The 26,371-nt window shown below is 42.1% G+C and overlaps 1 protein-coding gene and 1 pseudogene across 1 annotated transcript; both read left to right on the top strand.

Moving 5' to 3' along the window:
- The first annotated feature begins 981 nt into the window (after positions 1-981).
- LOC149271468 (erythroblast NAD(P)(+)--arginine ADP-ribosyltransferase-like) lies at positions 982-7,815 on the top strand. The gene is made up of 5 exons (XM_089507390.1): positions 982-1,008; positions 3,847-3,942; positions 4,654-5,395; positions 7,407-7,445; positions 7,733-7,815. The coding sequence occupies exons 1-5, from the start codon at positions 982-984 to the stop codon at positions 7,813-7,815; spliced, it is 987 nt and encodes a 328-aa protein (XP_089363516.1).
- A 9,550-nt stretch (positions 7,816-17,365) lies between these two features.
- Positions 17,366-24,742, top strand: LOC149271467 (erythroblast NAD(P)(+)--arginine ADP-ribosyltransferase-like; annotated as a pseudogene).
- The last annotated feature ends 1,629 nt before the right edge of the window (positions 24,743-26,371 follow it).

Below are 26,371 nucleotides of genomic sequence, written 5' to 3'. Positions count from 1 at the left end.
GCGCTGTATACAGTAATATAATTTATTTTAATCTGATAAAAAGCAATGGGGGGGTCCGATTTAAATAACCCTCTGGCTGCTAACAGTGCAGACGGATCCCCTGGGTGATTAAATGGTGATTATCCAACCGGAAAAAATTAACAAATTGTGACTTATTAATATTATTGCAATAAAATTTCCCGAAACATGAAATTCACAACGAGTGTGTATAACGCCTGCTGTCTCTGTTGATGATGCTCTAGGTGTAATTTTAGGTCGCATATATCTTTATAAATTGCCCAGCAGGGGGGCAAAGGCCGGCCCTGGATGGCATGTTCATTATGTTGCTTATTAGACGATGGGGCCTAATATATTAGAGCATGGATGATGGGAGAGGGATAGTGAGTGTGTGTTTGTGTAAATGTATAGTTTAAAGTGAATGAGCTTATGTGTTGGAGAGTGCTTGTGTGTATGTGTATGCTGTTAAAATGAATGTGTGTTAGTGTGTATGAATGTAAGCGGTTAGTGTGTGTGATTGTGTGGTGTTGAAGTGCATAGTATCTGCATGAATTTGTATGTTAGTGTATCGTGTGAGACTAAGGTTAGTGCCCCTAGGAGAGGGGAAGAGTATGTGTATGTATGTATGTGTAAGTGTATGGTGTTGGAGTGAGTGTTTGTAAGTGTATGGTGTTGTAGTGAGTGTGTGGGTGTAAGTGTATGGTGTTGGAGTGAGTGTATAGGTGTAAGTGTATGGTGTTGGAGTGACTGTGTGTAAGTGTATGGTGTTGGAGTGAGTGTGTGGGTGTAAGTGTATGGTGTTGGAGTGAGTGTGTGTAAGTGTATGGTCTTGTAGTGAGAGTGTGAGTGTAAGTGTATGGTGTTGGAGTGAGTGTGTGTAAGTGTATGGTGTTGGAGTGAGAGCGTCAGTGTAAGTGTATGGTGTTGGAGTGACTGAGTGTGTGTAAGTATATGATGTTGGAGTGAGTGTGTGCGTGTAAGTGTATGGTGTTGGAGTGGGTGGGCATTAAGGTGAGTTTGCCTGTATTTCTCAGTAAATACACATCTTCTCCCGTGATGTATTGACTTCTGTTTGGTAAACCCAGCAGAGACCTCTTTGGTCCACACTTTGAATGATGAATTCTGACCTGCTGGGTTAATCCGTGGGTGTGCAGATCGCGCTGACAGCGAGTCCCGGCTCATCCAACATTTGTGTTTCTAAAAAAAGAAAGCTACTCAGTCGTCTAAAATATCCCAACCTCACGGCGAGCGTCGCAGCCACCGGCGGGGGGGTTGGGGGTCCGGACACAGAGCCCCGCGGAGATCAGGGGGAAGCCCACTGTCTACATATTCACCTGCGGGGTAAGTAAGTGAAACATTGTCCGGGGGTGGGGAATGTCTGAATTAATCCCGCAGAGGACCCTCGGGGGTATTATATGTGTGAGAAATCGCTCTGTTTACCAAATACTTCCTGGGACAGGAGACTCAACCCGGAGATAAAAGTAACTGGAGAGAAAAGTAACTGGAGAGAAAAGTAACTGGAGATAAAAGTAACCGGAGATAAACCAACCGAATAACAACCGTCCGATAGACTGTAACGGAGAATTCAATAAATCCCAATAGCTCTGCTTCTCTTTAGTTTATTCTAAGCATTGAATCCCAGCACCGTTTGGTAACATTACCTGCCACAAAATCCTAAGAAATAATAAAAAAGTTTTACTTTGCCGAGAGAGTGGTAGATAAGTGGAATAGCCTCCCAGCAGAAGTGGTAGAGGCTAATACAATGAGGGGATTTAAGCATGCATGGGGTAGGCATATGGCTCCTGAGTCTAAGACAAATAGATTGTTGCTTGCCGCACGGTTGCATTAGTTCTATTCTGGATTTTTACATCCAAATGCATAATTTTGTATTTATCAACATTAAACTGCAGCTGCCACCCGCTCAACCATCTCCTCATTCACGTTCAATATCCCTCAGTACCATTACATTAAAGTGAATACCCCTCCAGAGGGGGTGTATGTTTGTATGTATATGAGCGTGGATGTGTAAGTGAGTTACATACAGTATGTGTGGCAGAGTGTATGTTGGGGGGCAAAGACAAGCTGTTTGAGGGCAATGATGGAACAGATAAGCTATTTGGGGGTTAGGATGGAATGTGGGACATGTATGTAGGGGGCCCCAGGGCACGTTTTGCACAGAACCCCTGTGGTTTATAGTTATGCCCTGACTGCTTCGCCTCTGATTTATCTATACATTATACAGGGGGCCGGTCACTGATTTATCTATACATTATACAGGGGGCTGGTCACTGATTTAACTATACATTATACAGGGGCCGGCTCACTGATTTATCTATACATTATACAGGGGGCCGATCCCTGATTTAGCTATACATTATACAGGGGCCGGCTCAGCCTTTCTTGCTGGAGATGTTTCCGTGGTGGTCCCTCCATAAAGTGCAGGGAGTGGAGGGTGGGGTGAGACGTTCTCCTCTCCTGCAAACTTTCTGTTTACGGATTACACTTTTTGAGTTGTCAGCAGATATTTTTTCGTCTATAAAAAGAAATCACATGTTTTAAGAAATGACTAATCGCCCATTTTTTGCATCAAACGCACTTTGCTTTTGCTTTTGTTGCACAATGTTTTTTTCCGCACTCTGTGTGTCATGTTCCGTATAATCTGTGTGCAACGTGTTGCCCGGTTCTGGGAACCTCAGCTGTTAAAGGGATAGTTAGAAACCCAGACCCTGCTAGGGATACCACCTTTTCCTCAAAAAAATACCAGCCATAGTTTTAAATTGGCAAGGGTGGAGCCACAAAGGGGGGTGGGGCAATTAACCTACAAGATTGATTGGTCGAGACACAGACAGTGGTACAGCATGACTCCTATTATTTTATAGTGATCTAGACACTGAGGGTGGTACAGCATAACTCCTATCATTATATAGTGATCCAGACACTGAGGGTGGTACAGCATAACTCCTATCATTATATAGTGATCCAGACACTGAGGGTGGTACAGCATAACTCCTATCATTATATAATGAACAACTTGTACAGCATAATTTCCATTATACTTGTACAGCATATATTTTCATTCCACAATATACAGAGTCAGACATTGAGGGTGGTACAGCATAACTCATAATCTTCCATCATTTCTTTTTGCATTTTGTTGCTTTTTCCCTTTCACTTTCTCACACTCTCACTGACTCTTACACACTCTCTCACTCACTCTCATGCTCTGTCAGCCTTTTTCTCTCAATGTCCCCTCTACCTTCTCCACCAACTGCTCCACGTCCCAGGCTCGTTTGTCACTGCTCCACTTCTTGCCTCTTCTTCTGTCTTCTTTCTTCTAGGTAGCAACCCTACCAGTTATCACACCCACCCGCCAAGCCTCATGCTTATAACAACAATAACACTTCACACTCATCTTCTACTTCCCTTCCTTTCACTCTCCTCTTCTGTTTTTCTTATCTCTTTATCTTTCTTCTGTCTTTCCGTCTCTCTTTGCTTTTCTCTGTCCCCATCAAATGTTTACTTTTTCTTCTCTCTTTTCCTCTTTTTTTCCTTTCTTCCTCTTTTTCCCTTTGTTTCTTTTCTCGCTATCTTCATTGCCACTTCTTCTCTTTCTTCACTACCTATTTCATCTTTTAACCTTCTTTCATTTCTCTCTCTTTTTATTATCGCTTCTCCATGTTGGTCTCGTCTTAGATTCAGGAGCCATATGTCTCTTCCATGCATGTTTAAATTCCCTTGCTTCTGCTTGGAGGCTGATCCACTTAAACATAACTATACATTATACAGGGCCACGCATAAAGATAATACCGATTTTGGAAATGTGACTCTTTGCTGCTCTTTTTGTTACAGAAGCTGATCCTGAACATGTGGACGAGAAATCCTGCCACCAGCTTGGCTCGTGTGGTCATCGTCGTGTCTGCCGTGTCGCTGGCGTTTGCCAATACGGTATAACTGCCCTGAGCTCTGCCTTCTCTATTGGGTCTTTTTTAAAGATCACATGCGGGTCCATTCAGTGGATCTCTGTTAGGAAGTCTATGGTCTGTGGAGGCCACTAACAGCTTTCAGTAGCTGAACAGAGCAGAAGCTGCCATGTCCCACACATTTTAGTTATTATGGTGATAGAAATTCCCCTCAAGGAGGCTTCTGTGTGTATCTGAGAATAAGAGAAGGTTATAATTGGGCTGGGATCAGATGTCCAAATACCGACCATTACAACACAACCAATGGGACCTCTACGAGTTAGAGGTAACTGCCAATTGTGATTTGTGTTCATAAGTGATACAAATCAAACAATTACCAACACAAACATCAAATAAAACAGTAGCTTTCATGAATCCTGCACTCGTTACTGAAAAGCTCAACCCCGTTGGGTCAAGGGATTGGCGTATGGAGCCAATTTGGGATTCATACATACAAACTTTGCCCAATTTGTATAAATCTCTGAACATGAGGAAGGGACCCCCCCCAACAAAATAAACAAAAATAAATGAGAAACCTACATACATTTATTAGAAATTAGTTTATCATTTTAGCTTCCCCTTGCTAAGTTATGGGGAGGGAAGAAGAGTGGGCATATGTTCAATGTATTAAGAAGTTATTTATGTACCATATGCAGGATGAAATATTTTTGTTAGACGATGTATGTATTTCTGGTAGGTGGGTGTCAGACTGAAGTCCGAGAGAAATGTCCTGTCGTCTAAAGAGACTGCTCTTGACATGGCGCTGTCTTCCTATGATGACCAGTACAATGGATGCAGTGATATCATGGAGGCTGAGATCCATCAACTGTTTCAGACAGAGTATTCTTTAAACAAGGAGTTCGCCGAGGGCTGGGATATAGCTTCCCTCAAGTGGAATGAAAGAAAGAAGTCTGTAGAGGTCCCCAGGGGGTTCAACGATGAGTACGCCATTGCGTTATTTGCTTATACCATGAATGGACCTCTTCACAAGACCTTCAACGAAGCTGTGAGGAAGGCTGGCCAATCGAGACAATATTACCTGAACAACTTCAACTTTAAGGTTCTTCACTACTATCTAACAAAAGCCCTCCAGGTGTTGGACTCCGTGGAGACCCCCAATTGCCACAAAGTGTTCAGAGGAATCCGGGGGGTTCGATTCAAAACAGATACACGGAAACCGATCCGTTTCGGCCAGTTCACGTCTTCTTCAGTTAACGACCAGAGCGCTTTACTGTTCGGAGAGGACACTTTTTTCAACATCCAAACCTGCTACGGTGTCAACATCCGAAACTTCTCATTTTTCCCAGGGGAGGAAGAGGTGCTGATCCCACCGTTTGAAAAATTCAAGGTGACCCAATTTACCAAGGAAAAGGAGAAAAACGTCATAAATTTGCAGTCTTTGGAGAAGTCTAGTGTCTACAACTGTGAGTTTGTGAAAGGTAAGAGCTTTTATATAATTTGGGTCATCGTTCCAATACGGGTCGAGTGCAAGGGATTGCAGGAATAAGTGAAAACTTATAGTCTCCCCTTCCACCAAGATAAGTATTTTAAGAAGGTGAGATGGGAGCACAACCCAGCTGGGTCACACAATATGCGTTATGTGACCTTGTGGAAGTAGCGCTGTTGCTCACTGCAAAAATGATGGGAGAGGGAAAGAATGAATGGGTAAGTGTGTACGTAATTGTATGAGTGAATGGTGTTAGAGTGAATGTGTGTGTTACCGTATGACATTAGAGTGTATGTGTGTTTGTGTATGGTGTTAGCAAGCGAGCATGTATAATTAGTATATGGTGGTAGAGTGTATTTACTAGTCCTATGGCATTAGCATGAGTGTGTGTAAGTATATGGTTTGAATATGACTGTGTGTTAATATTTGGTGCTGGTGTCTATGTGTTAGCTTATGATGTTAGCATGAGTGTGTGTCAGCATATAGAATGTGTGTGTACAGTATGTTAATGTATGAGTCGGGTCCCTGTGACAAATACTGAGTGCGGTGACTACCAGGGAAGTGGACACATTTACTTGTGGTTTCTGTCCCGAATTGCTCATATCCCATTTGGCTAGTGTTGGCTTGCTAGTCTTACTCTTATCACACAAATTGAAGCTGTCATGGATCAGAACTCACCCTGTATGACAAGGGAGTACCTACCAGGTCATTTACACAGGTAATTTACACAGACCTTAACCGTCATCTTCAGGGCCTTCTTGTACACTTGGAGGAAGGGCAGCAGAACAGAATGGTGGACCTTCAAGTGCAGCCAGGCCTAAGTACAAGTCTTCTTCTGTAACTATTGGTTAACACCACTTTCACAAAGAGACTTCCCTTTATTTAAACTTATCCGAGGAATAAAAACAAAAAAGTGCCAAAAGTCCACGGCAGACACCAGGTCCAATTCTCTACGCAGCACCTGCCATTACACAGCCAATTGGCTGCAAGGCAACAACAAAGATCAACAACAAAATAAACTTCCACTAATAATCCACTCACTTTGTGACAACACAATGTGTATCTCCAAAGCCACCTAATACATTAAGGTGACCCAAAGCAAAACCCGCAAAATACACTTAACATGATGGTGAAATAACGGTAACATGATGAAAATGTATTACACAAAAGAACAGCACATGCAAAGTTAGTGAATATGATATAAGTGCAACCCACGCCTCACATTTATAACATCACTTAATTTGCATATGAGCGAGGAGAGCCTTCCAACAGTGAAGAATGGGATAATACCACTAAAAGCCAGCAGAGGGCACCAAACACCTAAAATAAATGTCACATTGCAATATGCTTTACAACCACTAGGCGACGCAATAACCAAATAACATAAACAGCTAACAGGAATAATGGATAATTAATTCTCACAGAAGCCCCCACTGCAGTATAAACATGTGAGTGATTGTGAGACCCCCAAATGTTCCACCTCCTCTCACACCCAAGGGACCGGGACGGGTTCAAACTCCAAAATCTGATGCAGAAAACCAACCAAATCAAATCTTTACATACATAAACACATACATACTTATATATATACATATAAATACATACATATACACATATATACATACACACACACACACACACACACACAAATATATATATATACTTACATAAAATATACATAGATAATATATGATTCATGTGAGTTTGGGTGCTGCAGGGACAAAGCAGATTTCATATAATTGTTTATTTATTTATTTTGGTGATTTTTGATAATAAGACATTAATGAGATTTTAAATTGACTTTTATTTTCTTTATTGTATAAGAATTAAAAATAATGCTGATGATCCTTCAATGAATTTGCAGCAGAGGGGGTAATTCATTTAAAGGGTAAGCTGTTATTTTTGCGCCTGGGCTTTTTACCGATTTGCCCCTTTCTTGCAGGAAAATAGTCGGCTTCAGAATTTCAGAATTTTTGTCTAATCCGGCATTTAATGTTTTATAGAAAGAAGATGCAAATCCAGAGACTGCCGCTTTAATTCCGGTAAGATATGAGAGAGACGGTTGTACCCGCTGATAAGAGCCCCTGCGGTGCGGGGTACATTAACCCCCGTTAAGAATTTTAAGTATCAAAGTTTTTAACCCTTTATCCATTTGTTATTTTTTAACACACAGTGGATATTGTCGTTTTGGTCCCATAGAGAGTACGGATAGATAAAAACCGACCGCGGCACTCGGTGAATGATTTGGTCACCGTTACATTTGGGTTTTTTATGATATATCAGCGCCATTAATTCCGCCCCAATCACATACTCTCTATTTTGCTTCTAGCCACCGGCCTCCAGATGAAGATCTGCTCCCCGGCGATGGTTTTAGCCGCCCTGCTTGTGTTCATGATGTCGCTTTGTGATTGATCCCATCACTCAGACATTTCTGTGGCCCCCTGTGGCCCCGGTTGCTTGTGAGCTGGGGGCCTGATGGTGTCTATGGCCAAGCTGTAGAGTTTTATTCTGAATGCAATCCTATGAAACATTCTGTGATTGATGTAAGTTAAGACGCCGGTCCTTAACTGCTATACACTTGACTCAAAAGTGGCCTTCAGGAAACCAAAATAGTAAAGTAAAGTATAGTATAATATAGTATAATACAGTATAATAGGTTAAAAAAAGACTTCAGTCCATCAAGTTCAACATGCCAAGTTCTAAAGTTGATCCAAAAGAAGGCAAAAAACCCTACTTGGGGCAATTACCAATTATGCCACAACAGGGGAAAAAATTCCTTCTTGATTCCATAGCGGCAATCAGATTACTCCCTGGATCAACTTCCTAATACACCTGTCATTTAGCAGTTGTAGCCCTTTATGTTACCCTGAACCAGAAAAGCATCCAGACCTTTCTTAAAAATATCCACAGAGTTTTATAATACAACATCCTCCGGCAGAGAACTCCATATTCTGATTGTTCTTACTGTGAAGAACCCTTTCCTCTGCTGATGCTGAAATCTCCTTTCCTCTGCTGATGCTGAAATCTCCTTTCCTCGTGTTTTTTGTAGAGACCTTTTGGTGAATAGATCACTAGAGAGCTGTTTATACTGACCTTGTATGTATTTGTACGATGTGATCAGATCCCCTCTTAGACGTCTCTTTACAAGTGAAAACAAGTTCAGTTTTTCTAGTCTTTCTTCATAACTAAAATTCTCCATTCCTCTAATTAACGTTGTAGCCGCCTCTGCACTCTCCAGCTCTAGAACATCCTTCTTAAAAACTGGTGCCCAGAATTGCCTGGGATATTCCAGCTGAGGCCTCACAATCGCTTTATAAAGAGGTAACATTATATATTCATCTCGTGATTTAATTCTCCTCTTTATGCCGATACCTTACTGGCCCTGACAGTCTATGGCCTACAATTATACCCAACTCCTTCTCCTTTTCTGCTTTTCCCAATGCAATTCCCATTAGAGTGGAAGCTGAACACCTATTTCTGGTACCAAAGTGCGTAACCTTCCACTTATCTATATTGAATCTCCTCTGTCACTTATTCTATCTATCGCAAGATCATTAATAAATACGTTAGAGATCCGGACCCAAGACAGAGCCCTGAGGCACCCTACTTACCACGGGTGTCCAGCTTGAGAATTTACCATTAACTCTTTGGAGGCTGTCACTGAGCCAATTTCTAATCCAAACACAGGCATGTTCTCCAAAACCTATTCGTCCCACCTGATACAATAACCGCTGGGGCGCAACAGAGTCAAAATCTAAATAGACGACATCTACAGCGACCCCCTGATCTATACATTTACTCAAAACATCATAAAGTGCAATTAAATAGCTCTGACATGATCTTTTCTTCACAAACCCGTGCTGACTCCTACTGATGATGTCATCAATATATTCCTGTGTGCCGTCTACTAACTCTCAGAATAAAATAACGTCTAATCTCTGATCCTGTATCCCGCGAAGCGGCCCACACGTCCCCATAGAAGCCATGAAGGAGTTAATCATAGCATATAGTGCAAAGGCTTTCGGAACTGACCCGTGAAGGCCATGGGTTACTCTAGAAGGTCCTGCTGGAATGGAAAAGTACTGGGAAAAGCATGAAGAAACTGGTCCGAACTAGAAACCGCTGGTCCTGCACACCGCTGGGGCAGATAGCGGGGGAGGGGTAATGATATGCAGAGGGTAGAAATAAGACCACTCTGCGCGTTACTGTTTTGGGTCAGTTTGCTGTGATTTCGATCGCCTGCTTCAATTTTTTTTTTTATTTTTTTTGCACAAATAAAGAATTTCTGCTTCTACTCTCTGCTGTTGATTGGAAATCGGAGAATTTGAAAATACCATTTTTTTATGGGCATTTTTCCAAACTTTTCATTTTCATTTTTCTTTTCAGCAAACTTTCCATATTTTTTTAGGACTGTTTGCACGGATTTCGTGTAACCGCAGAGAACCGCCCCCCGGCATCTATTCTTCCGCATCTCCACATTGCAGAACAGAGCAGGGTAAGGCGGGCGCACAGAAAATAAAGGGTTACATTTTAATACATCACGCACTTTAGGTGAAAGAGACACATTTTCACAAGGATGCCAAACTTTTGCTTTCCTCGTGCAGCTGCTTTTGTGGGCCACAACTCTCATCACCCTCATCATCACCTCGGTTCACGGAGCTGTAATCCACAGAAGCAGGCGCTGCACGGGGAAAGCGAAATGCCATTTCTAAAAAAATAATCATATGTGGGATATTTTTTTCTTATTTTTCTTATTTGCATATTTTTGGGTGTAAATTTTATTGATTTTATTTGCAGGGGGGGTGATTTCTGGGTGCGCCATAATGTCTGAACCCCTGCATGACAGATCAGCTGCTAACCTGTTGGCACACTTTCTTTTTCTTTTTTCTGCATATTTCTTTTTTCTATTATTATTATTATTATTATTATTATTATTTATTATAATTTTTTAAATTTTTTAAAACTTTACCAAAGCTGCTGATCAGTCGCCGACCGATTAGCAGCACTGACTTTGTACGAACGGATTACTTTCATTGAGAACGCAAAGAAATGAACCCAAAATGTTTAAACGGGGGGGGGGATAGTTTAAATGGTAAGAAGGCAGGCGGAGTCGGTATGGAAAAAGTCAAATAACAGAACTTAACGTTTTGAGCTCTGTACAGTGTAAAATGGTAAAGAAAAATATGAATTTCATGTATTTGGGTCCGGAGCCCCGTAAATTAATACGAATTACATCCTAAATACAGTTCAGTCAGTCGTAGTCGCTCCCCCGTAAGGCGGAGAAGAGACTCACCGCGTTTCGCACCAGCGGTGCTTCATCACTAGCTGGTTTCTACCAAACAAAGCGTAACTCTCTGAAACGTATAAAATAGTTAAAAACGCGCCCAACACATCGTACGGAGTGCGATAAGGGACAAAGCAACAAAAGCTGCAACATACAAATAACTGCCTACGGGTTACACAAACATTTGTTTTCAGCCTGTATGCGTCGGACGGGGTACTAATACCCCCCTTCAGGATCCTCTCCCTAGGGCATTTACGTTGGTGCTCTCCCTACTCGTACCCCTCCTTTTTAAGCTCACCCTCTGTGCTCCCCTCAGGCTCTAAAGTGGATATTATATATGCAGATCTTTTAAAACAATGTAAGCAAGAAATGTAGAATATTTTAGAAAGCTAAGATTTCTAATTTTAATTTGAAGGCTGCCTTTTCTGGTCAGTATGTGATGGTAAAAAAGTTGTCTATTATTAACCCTTTTATTTCAAGAGACGTACCAGGTATGTCATGCCAAAGGGTCCTTATAGGACCAGTGACGTACCTGCTATGTCATGGTTAACAATATGCCACAATCATGGCGATGGCGAGGACACTGCTGCTGTCATCCTGGTGTTCCAAGCAGACCAGCAACACAGAACCGCCCAAGCCTTCGATCACGCCTTCAAAGCAGCAATCGTGGCATTTTAGGGGTTAATACATGTCTTTCACAGGGGCTCTGCTGGTGCCCTGTTTAGGCTGGAAAGCAAGTACATTTTAGCATTGAGAACGAAGAAGCTTGGATGAAAAATAGCTGCTTCAGCAAGTGTCTCCTAATTTAATAAATGGTGAGTTTTAGGGAGTAGAAACGACTTCTCTTTACGAATGTGAATTCCGCAGATATATACGGCAACAGCGATGAAACTGATTTATAACTGAGAAGGTATCTGTCTCTAGAGATAAACCACCTGGTCGAGAGTCTCTCGGCGGTGAATAATGGAAATAAAATTGCGTGAATATGCTAGAACATCTATAATTCTGATTGGAGGATTTCAATTAATAGGCGGATATTATGTTAATTAGCAGGGTCTTCAAAAGTTTATGTTTAGACAAAGGAGGGTCCCGGGGAGTGGATTTTGGGCTTCCGTGACTTTAGACCATATCCTACTCTCATAACTACTTTATCTAATAATCTCCGTATTTATTACATAGTAACATAGTAACATAGTTCATAAGGTTGAAAAAAGACCAAAGTCCATCAAGTTCAACCTATATACATATTGTGTCCCTACTGTGTTGATCCAGAGGAAGGCAAAAAACCCTTATGAAGCAGATGCCAATTGCCCCATACCAGGGGGAAAATTCCTTCCCGACTCCAAATATGGCAATCAGAATAAATCCCTGGATCAACGTTCTGTCCCTATTAATCTAATATCCATAACTTGTAATATTATTGCTTTCAAGAAACACGTCCAGGCTCCTTTTGAACTCTTTTATTGCGTTTACCATAACCACTTCCTCTGGCAGAGAGTTCCATAATCTCACCGCTCTTACTGTAAAGAACCCCCGTCTGTGCTGGTGTAGAAACCTTCTTTCCTCCAGCCGTAGAGGATGTCCCCTTGTTATAGATACAGTCCTGGGTATAAATAGGTCCTGGGAGTGATCTCTGTACTGTCCCCTTATATATTTATACATAGTTATTAAGTCCCCCCTAAGCCGTCTTTTTTCCAAACTAAATAACCCCAATTCTGATAATCTTTCTGGGTACTGTAGTCCTCCCATTCCCCTTATTACTCTGGTTGCCCGTCTTTGAACCCTCTCCAGCTCCACTATATCTTTCTTGTACACTGGTGCCCAGTACTGTACACAGTATTCCATGTGTGGTCTGACTAGTGACTTGTACAGTGGTAGAATTATTTCCTTGTCGTGGGCATCTATGCCCCTTTTGATGCACCCCATGATTTTATTTGCCTTAGCAGCAGCTGCCTGACACTGGTCGCTACAGGTAAATTTACTGTTAACTAAAACTCCTAAGTCCTTTTCCATGTCAGTCGTCCCCAGTGTTTTCCCATTTAATACATATTCCCAGCCTGGATTTTTCTTCCCCATGTGCATAACCTTACATTTATCTGTGTTGAACCTCATCTGCCACATCCCAGCCCAAGCCTCCAACCTATGCAGATCCATTTGTAATCGTGCGCTGTCCTCTATTGTGTTAACCACGTTACAGAGCTTAGTATCGTCTGCAAAGATTGATACTTTACTATACAATCCCTCTACAAGGTCATTAATAAATATATTAAAAAGAATAGGACCCAAAACTGACCCCTGTGGTACCCCACTAGCAACAGTCACCCACTCAGAGTATGTACCATTAATAACCACCCTCTGTTTCCTATCACTGAGCCAGTTACTTACCCCCATACACACATTCTCCCCCAGCCCAAGCATTCTCATTTTATGTACCAGCCTTTTATGTGGCACCGTATCAAATGCTTTGGAAAAATCAAGATATACGACATCCAGCGATTCACCCCGATCCAGTCTTGAGCTCACCTCCTCATAAAAGCTGATCAGGTTAGTTTGACCGATCCCTTGTAAACCCAATGCTGATATGGAGTCATACACTTATTTTCATTGAGATTCTCCAAAATAGCATCTCTTAGGAAACCCTCAAACAGTTTACACACAACAGAAGTTAAACTAACAGGCCTATAATTCCCCGGGTCACTTTTTGCCCCCTTTTTGAATATTGGCACAACATTTGCTATGCGCCAGTCCTGGGGAACAGACCCTGTCACTATAGAGTCCTTGAATATTAGAAATAGGGGTCTGTCTATTACATTGCTTAACTCCCTTAGAACGCGGGGGTGAATGCCATCTGGACCTGGTGATTTGTCTATTTTGATTTTTTTTAGGCGGCACTGCACTTCTTCCTGGGTTAGACAGGCGACGTACTGGGGCAGTTATCTCATCCTGCTGTATATTACCTGGCATTTCATTTTCCTCTGTGAATACAGCAGAGAAGAATATATTTAATAGATTAGCTTTTTCCTGATCCCCGTCTATAACTTCTCCCTCATTACTTTTTAAGGGGCCAACGCTTTCATTTTTAACCTTTTTACTATTTATATAGTTAAAGAACATTTTGGGGTTTGTTTTACTCTCTTTGGCAATGAGTCTTTCTGTCTCCACTTTTGCTGCTTTTATCTGATTTTTACATATTTTATTTTTTTCCCGATAGCTTTTTAGTGCTTCCTCACTGCCTTCCTGTTTTAGTAGCTTAAATGCCTTTTTTTTGCCATTTATTGCCCCCTTTACATTTTTATTTATCCACATTGGTTTTCTCTTGTTCCTGACTCTTTTATTCCCATACGGTATGTACCTTTCACAGTGAGAATTTAAGATATTCTTAAAAATCTCCCATTGAGTGTCTGTACTCTTGTTTTTGAGGACATTTTCCCAATTTACAGTGTTAAGGGCTTCTCTTAGTTGATCAAACTGTGCCCTCCTAAAGTTCATGGTTCTTGTGGCTCCTCTAAGAGTTCCCTTATTGAAGGACAAGTTATAATGTATTATATTGTGATCACTATTTCCTAGATGCCCCCTGACCTGCACATTAGTTCCTCTGTCAGGTCCGTTGGTTAATATTAAGTCCAGTAGGGCGCCCCCTCTGGTCGGGTCCTGTACCATTTGGGACAGATAATTATCCTTACTTATAGTCAGAAACCGGTTTCCTTTATGAGATTCACAGGTCTCGGTTTCCCAGTTTATGTCGGGATAGTTAAAGTTCCCCATAATAACCACCTCATTGTGATTTGCTGCCTTGTTTATTTGCTTTAATAATTGATCTTCTGCTGCTTCCATTATATTTGGTGGCTTATAGCAAACCCCGATCAGTATTTTATTATTTTTCTTTCCATATATTTCTACCCATAATGACTCCACATTATCATTTCCCTCACATATATTCTCCCGCAGTGTGGCCTTTAGGCTGGACTTTACATAAAGGCAAACTCCTCCCCCTTTTCGTTTTTTTCGATCCTTCCTGAATAGACTATAACCCTGTATGTTAACCGCCCAGTCATAGCTATCATCCAACCATGTCTCTGTTATACCCACTATGTCATAGTTTTCTTCAGACATTATTAACTCCAGTTCGTCAGTTTTATTGGTCAGACTTCTGGCATTAGTAAGCATACAATTTAGAGGTGTATGGTTTTTTTCCCTATGAAGCCTATCCCTATTGACTATTCTAACCCCTCCCTCTGCTCCACCCCCAGGTACATTTATAAGCCCCAGCTCTCTATCTACACTATCTTCCCCTTCTATATTGTAGTTTCCCTCCCCCCCTTTACCTAGTTTAAACACTCCTCCACCCTTCTGGCCATCTTCTCCCCGAGCACAGCTGCACCCTCCCCATTGAGGTGCAGCCCGTCCCTACCGTAGAGCCTGTATCCGACAGAGAAGTCGGCCCAGTTCTCCATGAACCCAAACCCCTCCTTCCTACACCAGCTTCTTAGCCACTTGTTTAGCTCCCTAATCTCCCGCTGCCTCTCTGGTGTGGCACGTGGTACAGGTAATATTTCAGAAAATACTACCTTGGAGGTCCTTGCCTTAAGCTTGCTACCTAAGTCCCTGAAATCATTTTTAAGGACACTCCGCCTACCTCTCACTTTGTCATTGGTGCCAATGTGCACCATGACTGCTGGGTCTTCTCCAGCCCCTCCCAGTAATCTGTCAACCCGATCCGCGATGTGCCGAACTCGAGCGCCAGGCAGACAACACACTGTTCGGCGATCCCGGTCTTTGTGACAGATCGCCCTGTCTGTCCCCCTAATAATTGAGTCCCCCACTACCAGCACCTGTCTGGCCTTCCCTGCGCTCTTCCTTCCCTCCTTACTGGAGCAGACACCCCTCTGGTGGTCAGAGGCAGTGACTTGCTGCAGTACTGCTAACTCTGAACTAACATCCCCCTCATCTGCCAACCGGGCAAACTTGTTGGGGTGTGCTAGATCAGGACTAGCCTCCCTGGCGCTTTTCCCCCTACCCCGCCTTCTAACTGTAACCCAGCTAGCTGCCTGACTGTCCTGTACCTCCATCCCGCTATCCTCCCCCACCTTTACCTGCGAGAGAGCTTGCTCAGTGAGCAGCAGACTCCTCTCCAAGTTGTCAATAGATCTCAGTGTTGCCAGTTGCTCCTCTAGACTCAGGATTTGTGCTTCCAAATGAGCAACCCGCACACATCTCGCACAGCAATATGCACCCTCGAAGCGCTGCTCAAGGATTGCATACATTGAGCAAGATCTTCTCGGATTTTATGGCGATTGCCTAATTTGAAGAAAGTTATTTTTCTTTCCACTGAAGCTGGATTTATATGTACAGGGACCGGTTGGACGGCAGTGACAAGTGCCGGTAAATATAATGGTGTGGTTATTCTGGTGATTTTTGCTTGGATATAGAGGAGATTATCCCTGTTTTTGTGAAATAATATATATATATATGACATTATTGTATATGACGGCTTGTGAGACCGCACCTTATAACCCGTGATAATAACAATGATGTAAAAAGGGATTTTTCTGAAATTTGACATTATTTGCATCTATTAAAAATCTCACTTATAATCTATAGACATTATCATAATACAGATATATCTGAGTACTTTTTCTCAGAGATAAAATATAGGGTATCTCTTTAAACTCATTTTGTGTATGAGACAGAATATTGATTTTGCCTGTTATATCTCTTTAATATACCTAACAGCCCAGAGGTCAGGCAGACAAGCAACAGTAAAAAGCAGCTTGTCGGCCCAGCCATTGTTGTGAGTCCGTAAGGGTGGAGCCACAAAAGGGTGGAGCCACAAAAGGGGAAAGTCACTTGATGTTGCATGCCCTATGAGATTGACCTTCAACTCCCATCATTATATAGTCGGCCAGACATATAAAGTGGTACAGCATGACTCATATCATTATATAGTGATCCAGTGGTACAGCAGAACTCCCACCACTATATACTCCGATCACAGTCTGTCTGAGTCAGACAGTGATGGTGGTACAGCATAACTCCCATCACTATATACTGAGCCCAGGGTCGGCCTTAGGTGTAACAAAATTTTTTTTCCTTTAAATATTAAATTATTTCCTCTGCACTCCCTCCACGCACCCTAGCATGCAATCTCTCCCTCTGCTCCCACACCAAAAAAAATATATCTATATTTACCACACTGACTGCAGATTAGGGGAAGACTGTGAGAGTCAGTGCAGTCTTTCCTCCTTCTGACTCTACCGTGACCCTTGTCCCCTCATTCACTATGCCACACCTCTCTTTTCCTTTCTCCCTGTAGTTCAGGTATAGATCAAATAAACAACACATGTAAACAACACTTTTGTGTATAGCATTGCAGGTCTAGTCCAACAGAATAACACACAGACCCAGCTTTGCAGGTATAGATCAACTGGGGATCACATGTAAACTCAGCACTGAAGGTATAGATCAAATAAACAACACATGGAAACAGCACTGTAGGTATAGATCAACTAAATAAGATATACAAATCCAGGTATACATAAAAATGTATGGAAACATAGCATTTCAGATATAGATCAACAGAATAACACACAAATCCGGCTTTGCAGGACTGGAAATCACATATAAACGCAACATTAAAGGTATAGATAAAAAAAAAACTAAATTCCAGGCATAGATCACATGTTGCACACGCCAAAGGCAGCCCTGGTGTCCACACAGAACTTAACCAGCACACACAAATTACAGCCCAAAGTGAGCCATTTTTGTCCCCAAACAGCCTAGCATAAGACATCTTTGTCCTCAAACAGCCTGCCCTGTGCCATCTTTGTCCCATAAACACCCTGCCCATGCCATCTTGGTCCCCAAAGCTCAAACACCCTGCTTGTACCATCTTTGCCTTTCCCCAAATCTCTTATACCTTATATCTATGATACACACAAAACACTTATACAGTCACTCACTCATTCACTCTGTCATTTACAGAATTCCTTCACACAATTATTCATTCTCTCACTCGTTCACACAAATCATTTACACATATTCATCAATTCTCACAATTCATTCTCACCAGTCATCCACACATTAATCTATTCATTTTCTAATTCATTCACACAATTCATCCACACATTAATTAATTATCTCCCACATTCACACAATTCATACAGACATTAATTCATTTATTATCTCATGCATTCACACAATTCATCCATACATTAATTCAATCATTCTCTCACTCATTCACACAATTCACCCACACATTACTTAATTCATTATCTTACTCATTCTCACTCTTTCTTTCAAGATTCTTACTACCCCCCTTTCTCATGATCTCTTCCCCTTCTCACTATCTACCCCCTCTCCTCCCTTTCTCACAATCTCCTCCCTCTCCCCCTTCTTACTATCTACCCCCCCTTTGCAGTTCACTTACCCTGGCGAAGTCCTGTGGTGGGAGCCCGAGGCCTCAGTCTCGCTGTCCTGCCACGGCACACATGCAGCTTCACCGCTGAGCATCGGGATATGACATCATATTCCAGCGGTCATCATGAAGCTCTGCACCGCGACCAAGGCCTCAAGCTTCCACCACCGCTGTCAGTGTAGCGGTGGGGAGCAGAGGAGACAAAGCGGGCCAAGCGGTTGCTCAAAGCCTTTTTCTCTTCTCTCTGCCGCCTCAGCACGGCCCTGGCTTTGGTGATGGGACAGCCACATGGCGCCCTGTGCGGCCGCACAGCTCGCACACCTTTAAGGCCGGCCAGACAGTTATAGTGGTACAGCATAACTCCCATCCCAAGATACTGAGCCAGACATTGACGGTGTCCCATCTTCCATCATCATTTTTGCAGTTTGTTGCTTTTTCATTCTCACTAACTATAACTCATACTCTCTCACACTTTCACTCACTCTCATTCATGCTCTTACTCACTCTCTCATGCTCTTTCACTCACTCTCACTCACTTTTACTCACGCTCTCACATTTTCACTTTTTCATGCTCTGTCGTGCTTTCTCTTTCAATATCTCACTACCTTCTCCACCAACCAGCTGTCTAGCAACCCTAACAGCCATCACACCCAACTGTCGCACCTCATCTTCTATTTCCCTCTATTTCACTCTCCTCCTCGGTTTTTGTTCCGTCTCTACTTTTTTTCTTCTGTCTCTCTCTTTTTTGCTTTTCCTTTTTTTTCGCTGTCCCCATCATCTGTTCACTTTTCTCTCTTTCCCTTTTCCTTCTTTTTTTCTCTCCTTTATTTTCTATCCATCTTCATTACCTTTTCTTTTCTTCTTTCACTACTCTTTCATCTCTTAACCTTCTTTCTTCTCTGTCTCTTTTTTTTAATCACTTCTCTACGTTGGTTTCATCTTAGATTCAGGAGCAGATATCCCATGCATATTTAAATACCCTTGCTGTAATTAGCCTCTACCACTTCTGCTGGGAGGCTAATCCACTTAAACATAACAATACATTATACAGGGCCACGCATAAAGATAATACCAATTTTGGAAATGTGACTCTTTGCTGCTCTTTTTGTTACAGAAGCCGATCCTGAACATGTGGACGAGAAATCTGGCCAACAGCTTGGCTCGTGTGGTCATCGTCGTGTCTGCCGTGTCGCTGGCGTTTGCCAATACGGTATAACTGCCCTGAGCTCTGCTATTGGGTCTTCTTTAAAGATCACATGCGGGTCCATTCAGTGGATCTCTGTTAGGAAGTCTATGGTCTGTGGAGGCCACTAACAGCTTTCAGTAGCTGAACAGAGCAGAAGCCGCCATGTCCCACACACTTTGGTGATAGAAATTCCCGTGAAGGCTCAAGGAGGCTTCTGTGTGTATCTGAGAATAAGAGAAGGTTATATTTGGGCTGGGATCAGATATCCAAACACCGACCATTACAACACAACCAACGGGACCTCTACGTGTGTCAGAGGTAACTACCAGCTGTGATTTGTGTCTGCTGATGCTATATACAAAAATGTAACATAATAAGTGATACAAATTACACAATTAGCAGCAGAAACATTCAAGAAAACAGTAACATTGCAAGAAATCTGCATTGGGTACTAAAAAGCTCGACCCTGCTGGGTCCAGGGTTCGGTGTTTGAAGCTGACTTGGCATTTCGTACTTCATTTTACATCGGGGATCAGCTGCTCGATGTTTAACTCATGGCCTCATAGGGTTGGGCTCATAGTTGGGTGAAGACATCACATATTCAATGCATTAAGAAGTTATTTATGTACCATATGCAGGATTAAATATTTTTGTTAGACGATGTATGTATTTCTGGTAGGTGGGTGTCAGACTGAATTCCGAGAGAAATGTCCTGTCATCTGAAGAGACTGCTCTTGACATGGCGCTGTCTTCCTATGATGACCAGTACAATGGATGCAGTGATATCATGGAGGCTGAGATCCATCAACTGTTTCAGACAGAGTATTCTTTAAACAAGGAGTTCGCCGAGGGCTGGGATATAGCTTCCCTCAAGTGGAATGAAAGAAAGAAGTCTGTAGAGGTCCCCAGGGGGTTCAACGATGAGTACGCCATTGCATTATTGGCTTATACCATGAATGATCTTTACAAGACCTTCAATGAAGCTGTGAGGACAGCTGGCCAATCGAGACAATAGTACCTGAACAACTTCAACTTTAAGGTTCTTCACTACTATCTAACAAAAGCCCTCCAGGTGTTGGACTCCGTTGAGATCCCCAAATGCCACAAAGTGTTCAGAGGAGTCCAGGGGGTTCGATTCAAAACCGATACACGGAAACCGATCCGTTTCGGCCAGTTCACGTCTTCTTCAGTTAAGAAGGATGTCGGTTCATGGTTCGGAGAGGACACTTTCTTCAACATCCGAACCTGCTACGGTGTCAACATCCGAAAGTTCTCGATTTTGCCAAGGGAGGAAGAGGTGCTGATCCCACCGTTTGAAAAATTCAAGGTGACCCAATTTACAGAGGAAAAGGAGAAAAACTCAATAGATTTAGAGTCTTTGGAGAAGTTCAGTGTCTACAACTGTGAGTTTGTGAAAGGTATGAGCTTTTATATAATTTGGGCCATCGTTCCAATACGAGCCGAGTGTAAGGGGGAATAAGTGAAAACTTACAGAATTTATAGTTTACCTTCCATCCACTTGTATCAAAATAAGTGAGAATATTAAAGCAAATCCATCATTTTACCCAAATCCTTAAATCAAAAGTTTTGCTTCTATACAGTTACGAAACCCATATAATTTTACGATATGTGTAATTTTTCCTCCCCATTCTGTTATCACTCGGTTATTGTTAATCTGCAGAAAGATCCATACATGTGATTAGAGGTGGACAACCCAGACTAAATTGGACATGAGCTTACTCAGCTGAGTTGAGGTGTAAGGCGAGTCTCTCCTGGTAGACAGAGGTCCCTGCACTAAGATGAGTGCTGGTGCACACTGAAGACAGGGTTCTGCGCATGAGCTTACAAGGGATGGATGGCATGGAAGAAGAGGGCTGTGAGCTGGACTGACTGAGTGAGAGAGTGAGTGTATGGTGTTGGAGAGCATGTTATGTGTGTGTAATTGCATGGTGTTAGAGTGAATGTGAGTGTTGGTGTGAGTGTAAGGTATAAGTGTGTGTTACTGTATGGTGTCACAGCTTATGTATTAGTCCTATGGGGTTAGCATGAGTGTGTGTGTAAACATATGGTGCTAAAGTGTGTGGGTGAGTGTATCCTGTTAGCAAGAGTGTGTGTTAGTGTTTACTGCTGTGGTGTGTGTCAGTAGGTGTTAGGGTATGATGTTAGCGTGAGTGTGTGTCAGCATATGGAGTATGTTTGTGTGTTACTGTATGGTGTGGGTCCCTGTGCTGAATACTGCGAGGAATGGCTACCAGCGAAGTGGCCGCATTTACTAACCAACAGACCTGACAGAGTAACTAATGTGCAGGTCAGGGGACATCTAGGAAATAGTGATCACAATATGATGCATTATAACTTGTCCTTCAATAAGGGAACTCTTAGAGGAGCCACAAGAACTATGCACTTTAGGAGGGCAAAGTTTGATCAACTAAGAGAAGCCCTTAACACTGTAAATTGGGAAAATGTCCTCAAAAACAAGAGTACAGACGCTCAATGGGAGATTTTTAAGAATATCTTAAATTCTCACTGTGAAAGGTACATACCGTATGGGAATAAAAGAGTCAGGAACAAGAGAAAACCAATGTGGATAAATAAAAATGTAAAGGGGGCAATAAATGGCAAAAAAAGGCATTTAAGCTACTAAAACAGGAAGGCAGTGAGGAAGCACTAAAAAGCTATCGGGAAAAAAATAAAATATGTAAAAATCAGATAAAAGCAGCAAAATTGGAGACAGAAAAACTCATTGCCAAAGAGAGTAAAACAAACCCCAAAATGTTCTTTAACTATATAAATAGTAAAAAGGTTAACAATGAAAGCGTTGGCCCCTTAAAAAGTAATGAGGGAGAAGTTATAGACGGGGATCAGGAAAAAGCTAATCTATTAAATATATTCTTCTCTGCTGTATTCACAGAGGAAAATGAAATGCCAGGTAATATACAGCAGGATGAGATAACTGCCCCAGTACATGTCGCCTGTCTAACCCAGGAAGAAGTGCAGTGCCGCCTAAAAAAAATCAAAATAGACAAATCACCAGGTCCAGATGGCATTCACCCCCGCGTTCTAAGGGAGTTAAGTAATGTAATAGACAGACCCCTATTTCTAATATTCAAGGACTCTATAGTGACAGGGTCTGTTCCCCAGGACTGGCGCATAGCAAATGTTGTGCCAATATTCAAAAAGGGGACAAAAAGTGACCCGGGGAATTATAGGCCTGTTAGTTTAACCTCTGTTGTGTGTAAACTGTTTGAGGGTTTCCTAAGAGATGCTATTTTGGAGAATCTCAATGAAAATAAGTGTATGACTCCATATCAGCATTGGGTTTACAAGGGATCGGTCAAACTAACCTGATCAGCTTTTATGAGGAGGTGAGCTCAAGACCGGATCGGGGTGAATCGCTGGATGTCGTATATCTTGATTTTTCCAAAGCATTTGATACGGTGCCACATAAAAGGCTCGTACATAAAATGAGAATGCTTGGGCTGGGGGAGAATGTGTGCATGTGGGTAAGTAACTGGCTCAGTGATAGGAAACAGAGGGTGGTTATTAATGGTACATACTCTGAGTGGGTGACTGTTGCTAGTGGGGTACCACAGGGGTCAGTTTTGGGTCCTATTCTTTTTAATATATTTATTAATGACCTTGTAGAGGGATTGCATAGTAAAGTATCAATCTTTGCAGACGATACTAAGCTCTGTAACGTGGTTAACACAATAGAGGACAGTGCACGATTACAAATGGATCTGCATAGGTTGGAGGCTTGGGCTGGGATGTGGCAGATGAGGTTCAACACAGATAAATGTAAGGTTATGCACATGGGGAAGAAAAATCCAGGCTGGGAATATGTATTAAATGGGAAAACACTGGGGACGACTGACATGGAAAAGGACTTAGGAGTTTTAGTTAACAGTAAATTTACCTGTAGCGACCAGTGTCAGGCAGCTGCTGCTAAGGCAAATAAAATCATGGGGTGCATCAAAAGGGGCATAGATGCCCACGACAAGGAAATAATTCTACCACTGTACAAGTCACTAGTCAGACCACACATGGAATACTGTGTACAGTACTGGGCACCAGTGTACAAGAAAGATATAGTGGAGCTGGAGAGGGTTCAAAGACGGGCAACCAGAGTAATAAGGGGAATGGGAGGACTACAGTACCCAGAAAGATTATCAGAATTGGGGTTATTTAGTTTGGAAAAAAGACGGCTTAGGGGGGACTTAATAACTATGTATAAATATATAAGGGGACAGTACAGAGATCACTCCCAGGACCTATTTATACCCAGGACTGTATCTATAACAAGGGGACATCCTCTACGGCTGGAGGAAAGAAGGTTTCTACACCAGCACAGACGGGGGTTCTTTACAGTAAGAGCGGTGAGATTATGGAACTCTCTGCCAGAGGAAGTGGTGATGGTAAACTCAATAAAAGAGTTCAAAAGGAGCCTGGACGTGTTTCTTGAAAGCAATAATATTACAAGTTATGGATATTAGATTAATAGGGACAGAACGTTGATCCAGGGATTTATTCTGATATTTGGAGTCGGGAAGGAATTTTCCCCCTGGTATGGGGCAATTGGCATCTGCTTCATAAGGGTTTTTTGCCTTCCTCTGGATCAACACAGTAGGGACACAATATGTATATAGGTTGAACTTGATGGACTTTGGTCTTTTTTCAACCTTATGAACTATGTTACTATGTTACTATGTTACTGATGGTACCTGTTCCGGATGGCACCTTTCCCAGTTGGCTGGTACTGGGTTGCTACTCCTACTCTCATCACAGAAACTGAAGCCCCCCACAGTATAAACATGTGAGTGGTTGTGAGACTCCCAGTGTTACACCTCCTCTCGCACCCAAGGGACCGGGATGGGTTCAAACTCCTAAATCTGATGCAGGAGAGAGAGTCAGATCTTTTCCAAAAGAAATTAAGAAATTCTACATTTTTATAATAATTAATGTAGAAAGTGACATTTCCTTAATGCTTCATCTCCACGAAGAGATGAAAGGAGTTAACATAGTATTGAAGTTGTTGAAGTTGGGTTCCTGGGAGAAAATAATATGTTCAATTATTTAATTTAATATATAAAAGCTAGAAAAAGAATCATGGGGAAGCGAAGATAAGGTTAGCCTGGGTAGGGACAAGATGTTATTTTTGCGCCTGGGCTTTTTACCGATTTGCCCCTTTCTTGCAGGCAAATAGTCGGCTTCAGAGTTTAAGGCACTTTGTCTAATCCGGCATTTAATGTTTTACAGAAAAAAGGTGCAAATCCAGCGACTGCCCCTTTAATTCCGGTAAGAAATGAGAGAGACGGTTGTTTTTATGATATATCAGCGCCATTAATTCCGCCCCAATCACCTACTCTCTATTTTATTTCCAGCCACCGGCCTCCAGATGAAGATCTGCTCCCCGGCGATGGTTTTAGCCGCCCTGCTTGTGGTCACGATGCTGTAACTGATCCCATGAGATTGTTGTTCTCAGGATTCAGGAGCCATATGCCTATCCCATGTATGTTCCCTCACTGCACTACCCTCTACCACTTCTGTTGAGAGGCTGTCCCATGTATCTATCACCCTCTCAGTAAAGTTTCTCTTTTTGGCGCATACATTTTCAGATTCCAAATTCTGTTCCGATGATTTTTTTTTATTATCCGAAAGTGAAATTTGTTGCCAAAACACACACTCACACTCTCACTCCCCTCCCCTCAGTATAAACTTGAGGTCCATAGGACCCCTGAGATTTGTACATTGTAAGTCATACTTAATGTAAAGAAGATTTACTTTACTGAGGGGGAAGTGGCTACGTGGAACAGCCTCCCAGCAGAAGTAAATGGAGGTCCACAGAAACCTTGAGATTTTTATTTCCCTCATCCTCTCTTTTGGTTAAGATTTTTAGAGATATTATTAATAAGTTTAGCTTAAGAGTGATCTAAGGTAGGATTTTTTCAGTATAGATATCTCTGGCATTGCAACGGTTAACTATAGCCTTTATTTCTCTTTTTCTGTGTGTAACCTCTTGCACCCTGTCCATGATTCTTATCTGTGGAGTTTGTTTTCGCTAATATGTAATAAGCAGCACCTGTTAGATTTATTGGACGCTGAATGCTTAACACATGTACCCACTTTGTACCTTAACCACATTTTCTTGGAATGCTGCCAAAAAGGCTGATCAGAGCTTGTTGAAGCCTGCATCACCCCACATAAAGTAACATCTTGTTATTACTGGCAACCGTCCCCAAAAATGTGCGAGAGGGAGCATCGACTTTGTACGAATCTGAATGTAATAAACATGAATCTTTATTCTGTTACATTGTATTGGCGTCAATATATTGGTCTTAATAAAACTCCCAAATAACTTAAATAACATAATAAAGAGAACAAAAATCTCCCAACGTAGAACCCCGAGCAAAATGTAGTGCTTTTAGATATAATCTATCCATAATAAATAATGATCCAGGCGCTTTTCACATTTTTTCCATAATTAAGGTCCAAATCTGTTCCTTTTCTCCGTCCCCCACGAGGTATATTTTTAATAAAAATCACATTAAACAGGAGGAAATTACCCTAAAAACCCTAATAAAATAGATATTAACAGCAGAACAGGATGCCTGTGAAGGGCAAACTCATTCACCTTCATTACTGAATTACCGCTTAGTTTATAAAGCCGTTCTATACACATTATCGGGGCTTTTAGGGCTGTAGAACCGTGCGATACCCTCATACCCAGCAAACATTCTGACCTCCTAGAAAAGAGGGGCAACGGGGGAGGAGAGAGGGGCATCAGAAGAGGAGAGAGGTGCATCAGGGGAGGAAAGAGCAGCACAGGGGAGGAGAGAGGGGTATCAGAAGAAGAGAGAGGGGCATCAGAAGAAGAGAGAGGGGCATCAGAAGAAGAGAGAGATGCATCAGGGGAGCAGAGAGGGGCATCAGGGGTTTGGGAAGAACTGGACAAACTAAACAGGTACACTTGGAAGGTCTTCTCCTGGATATTCAGTTTAATGCTGAGGGAATTGTCCAAAAACTTAACATCCCCAGAACTGATCACCAGCTCTTAACGGTTAAACCACAGAAAAAAAGGATTCTG

Source organism: Sceloporus occidentalis, unplaced genomic scaffold (assembly GCF_023333645.1).
Source record: "Sceloporus occidentalis isolate IW3139 unplaced genomic scaffold, rSceOcc1.0.p SCAF_503, whole genome shotgun sequence".
In the NCBI taxonomy this organism is placed as follows: Eukaryota; Metazoa; Chordata; class Lepidosauria; order Squamata; family Phrynosomatidae; genus Sceloporus; species Sceloporus occidentalis.
The sequence above is the reverse complement of the archived record's forward strand: the minus strand, read 5'-3'. Positions and strand labels throughout refer to the sequence as shown.

Coding starts and splice junctions, on each gene's coding strand:
- LOC149271468 (XM_089507390.1), top strand. CDS start 982: ATGGTGTTGGAGTGGGTGGGCATTAAG. Junction 1,009..3,846: donor TGGAGTGGGTGGGCATTAAG/GTGAGTTTGCCT, acceptor TTTTTGTTACAG/AAGCTGATCCTGAACATGTG. Junction 3,943..4,653: donor CGCTGGCGTTTGCCAATACG/GTATAACTGCCC, acceptor TATTTCTGGTAG/GTGGGTGTCAGACTGAAGTC.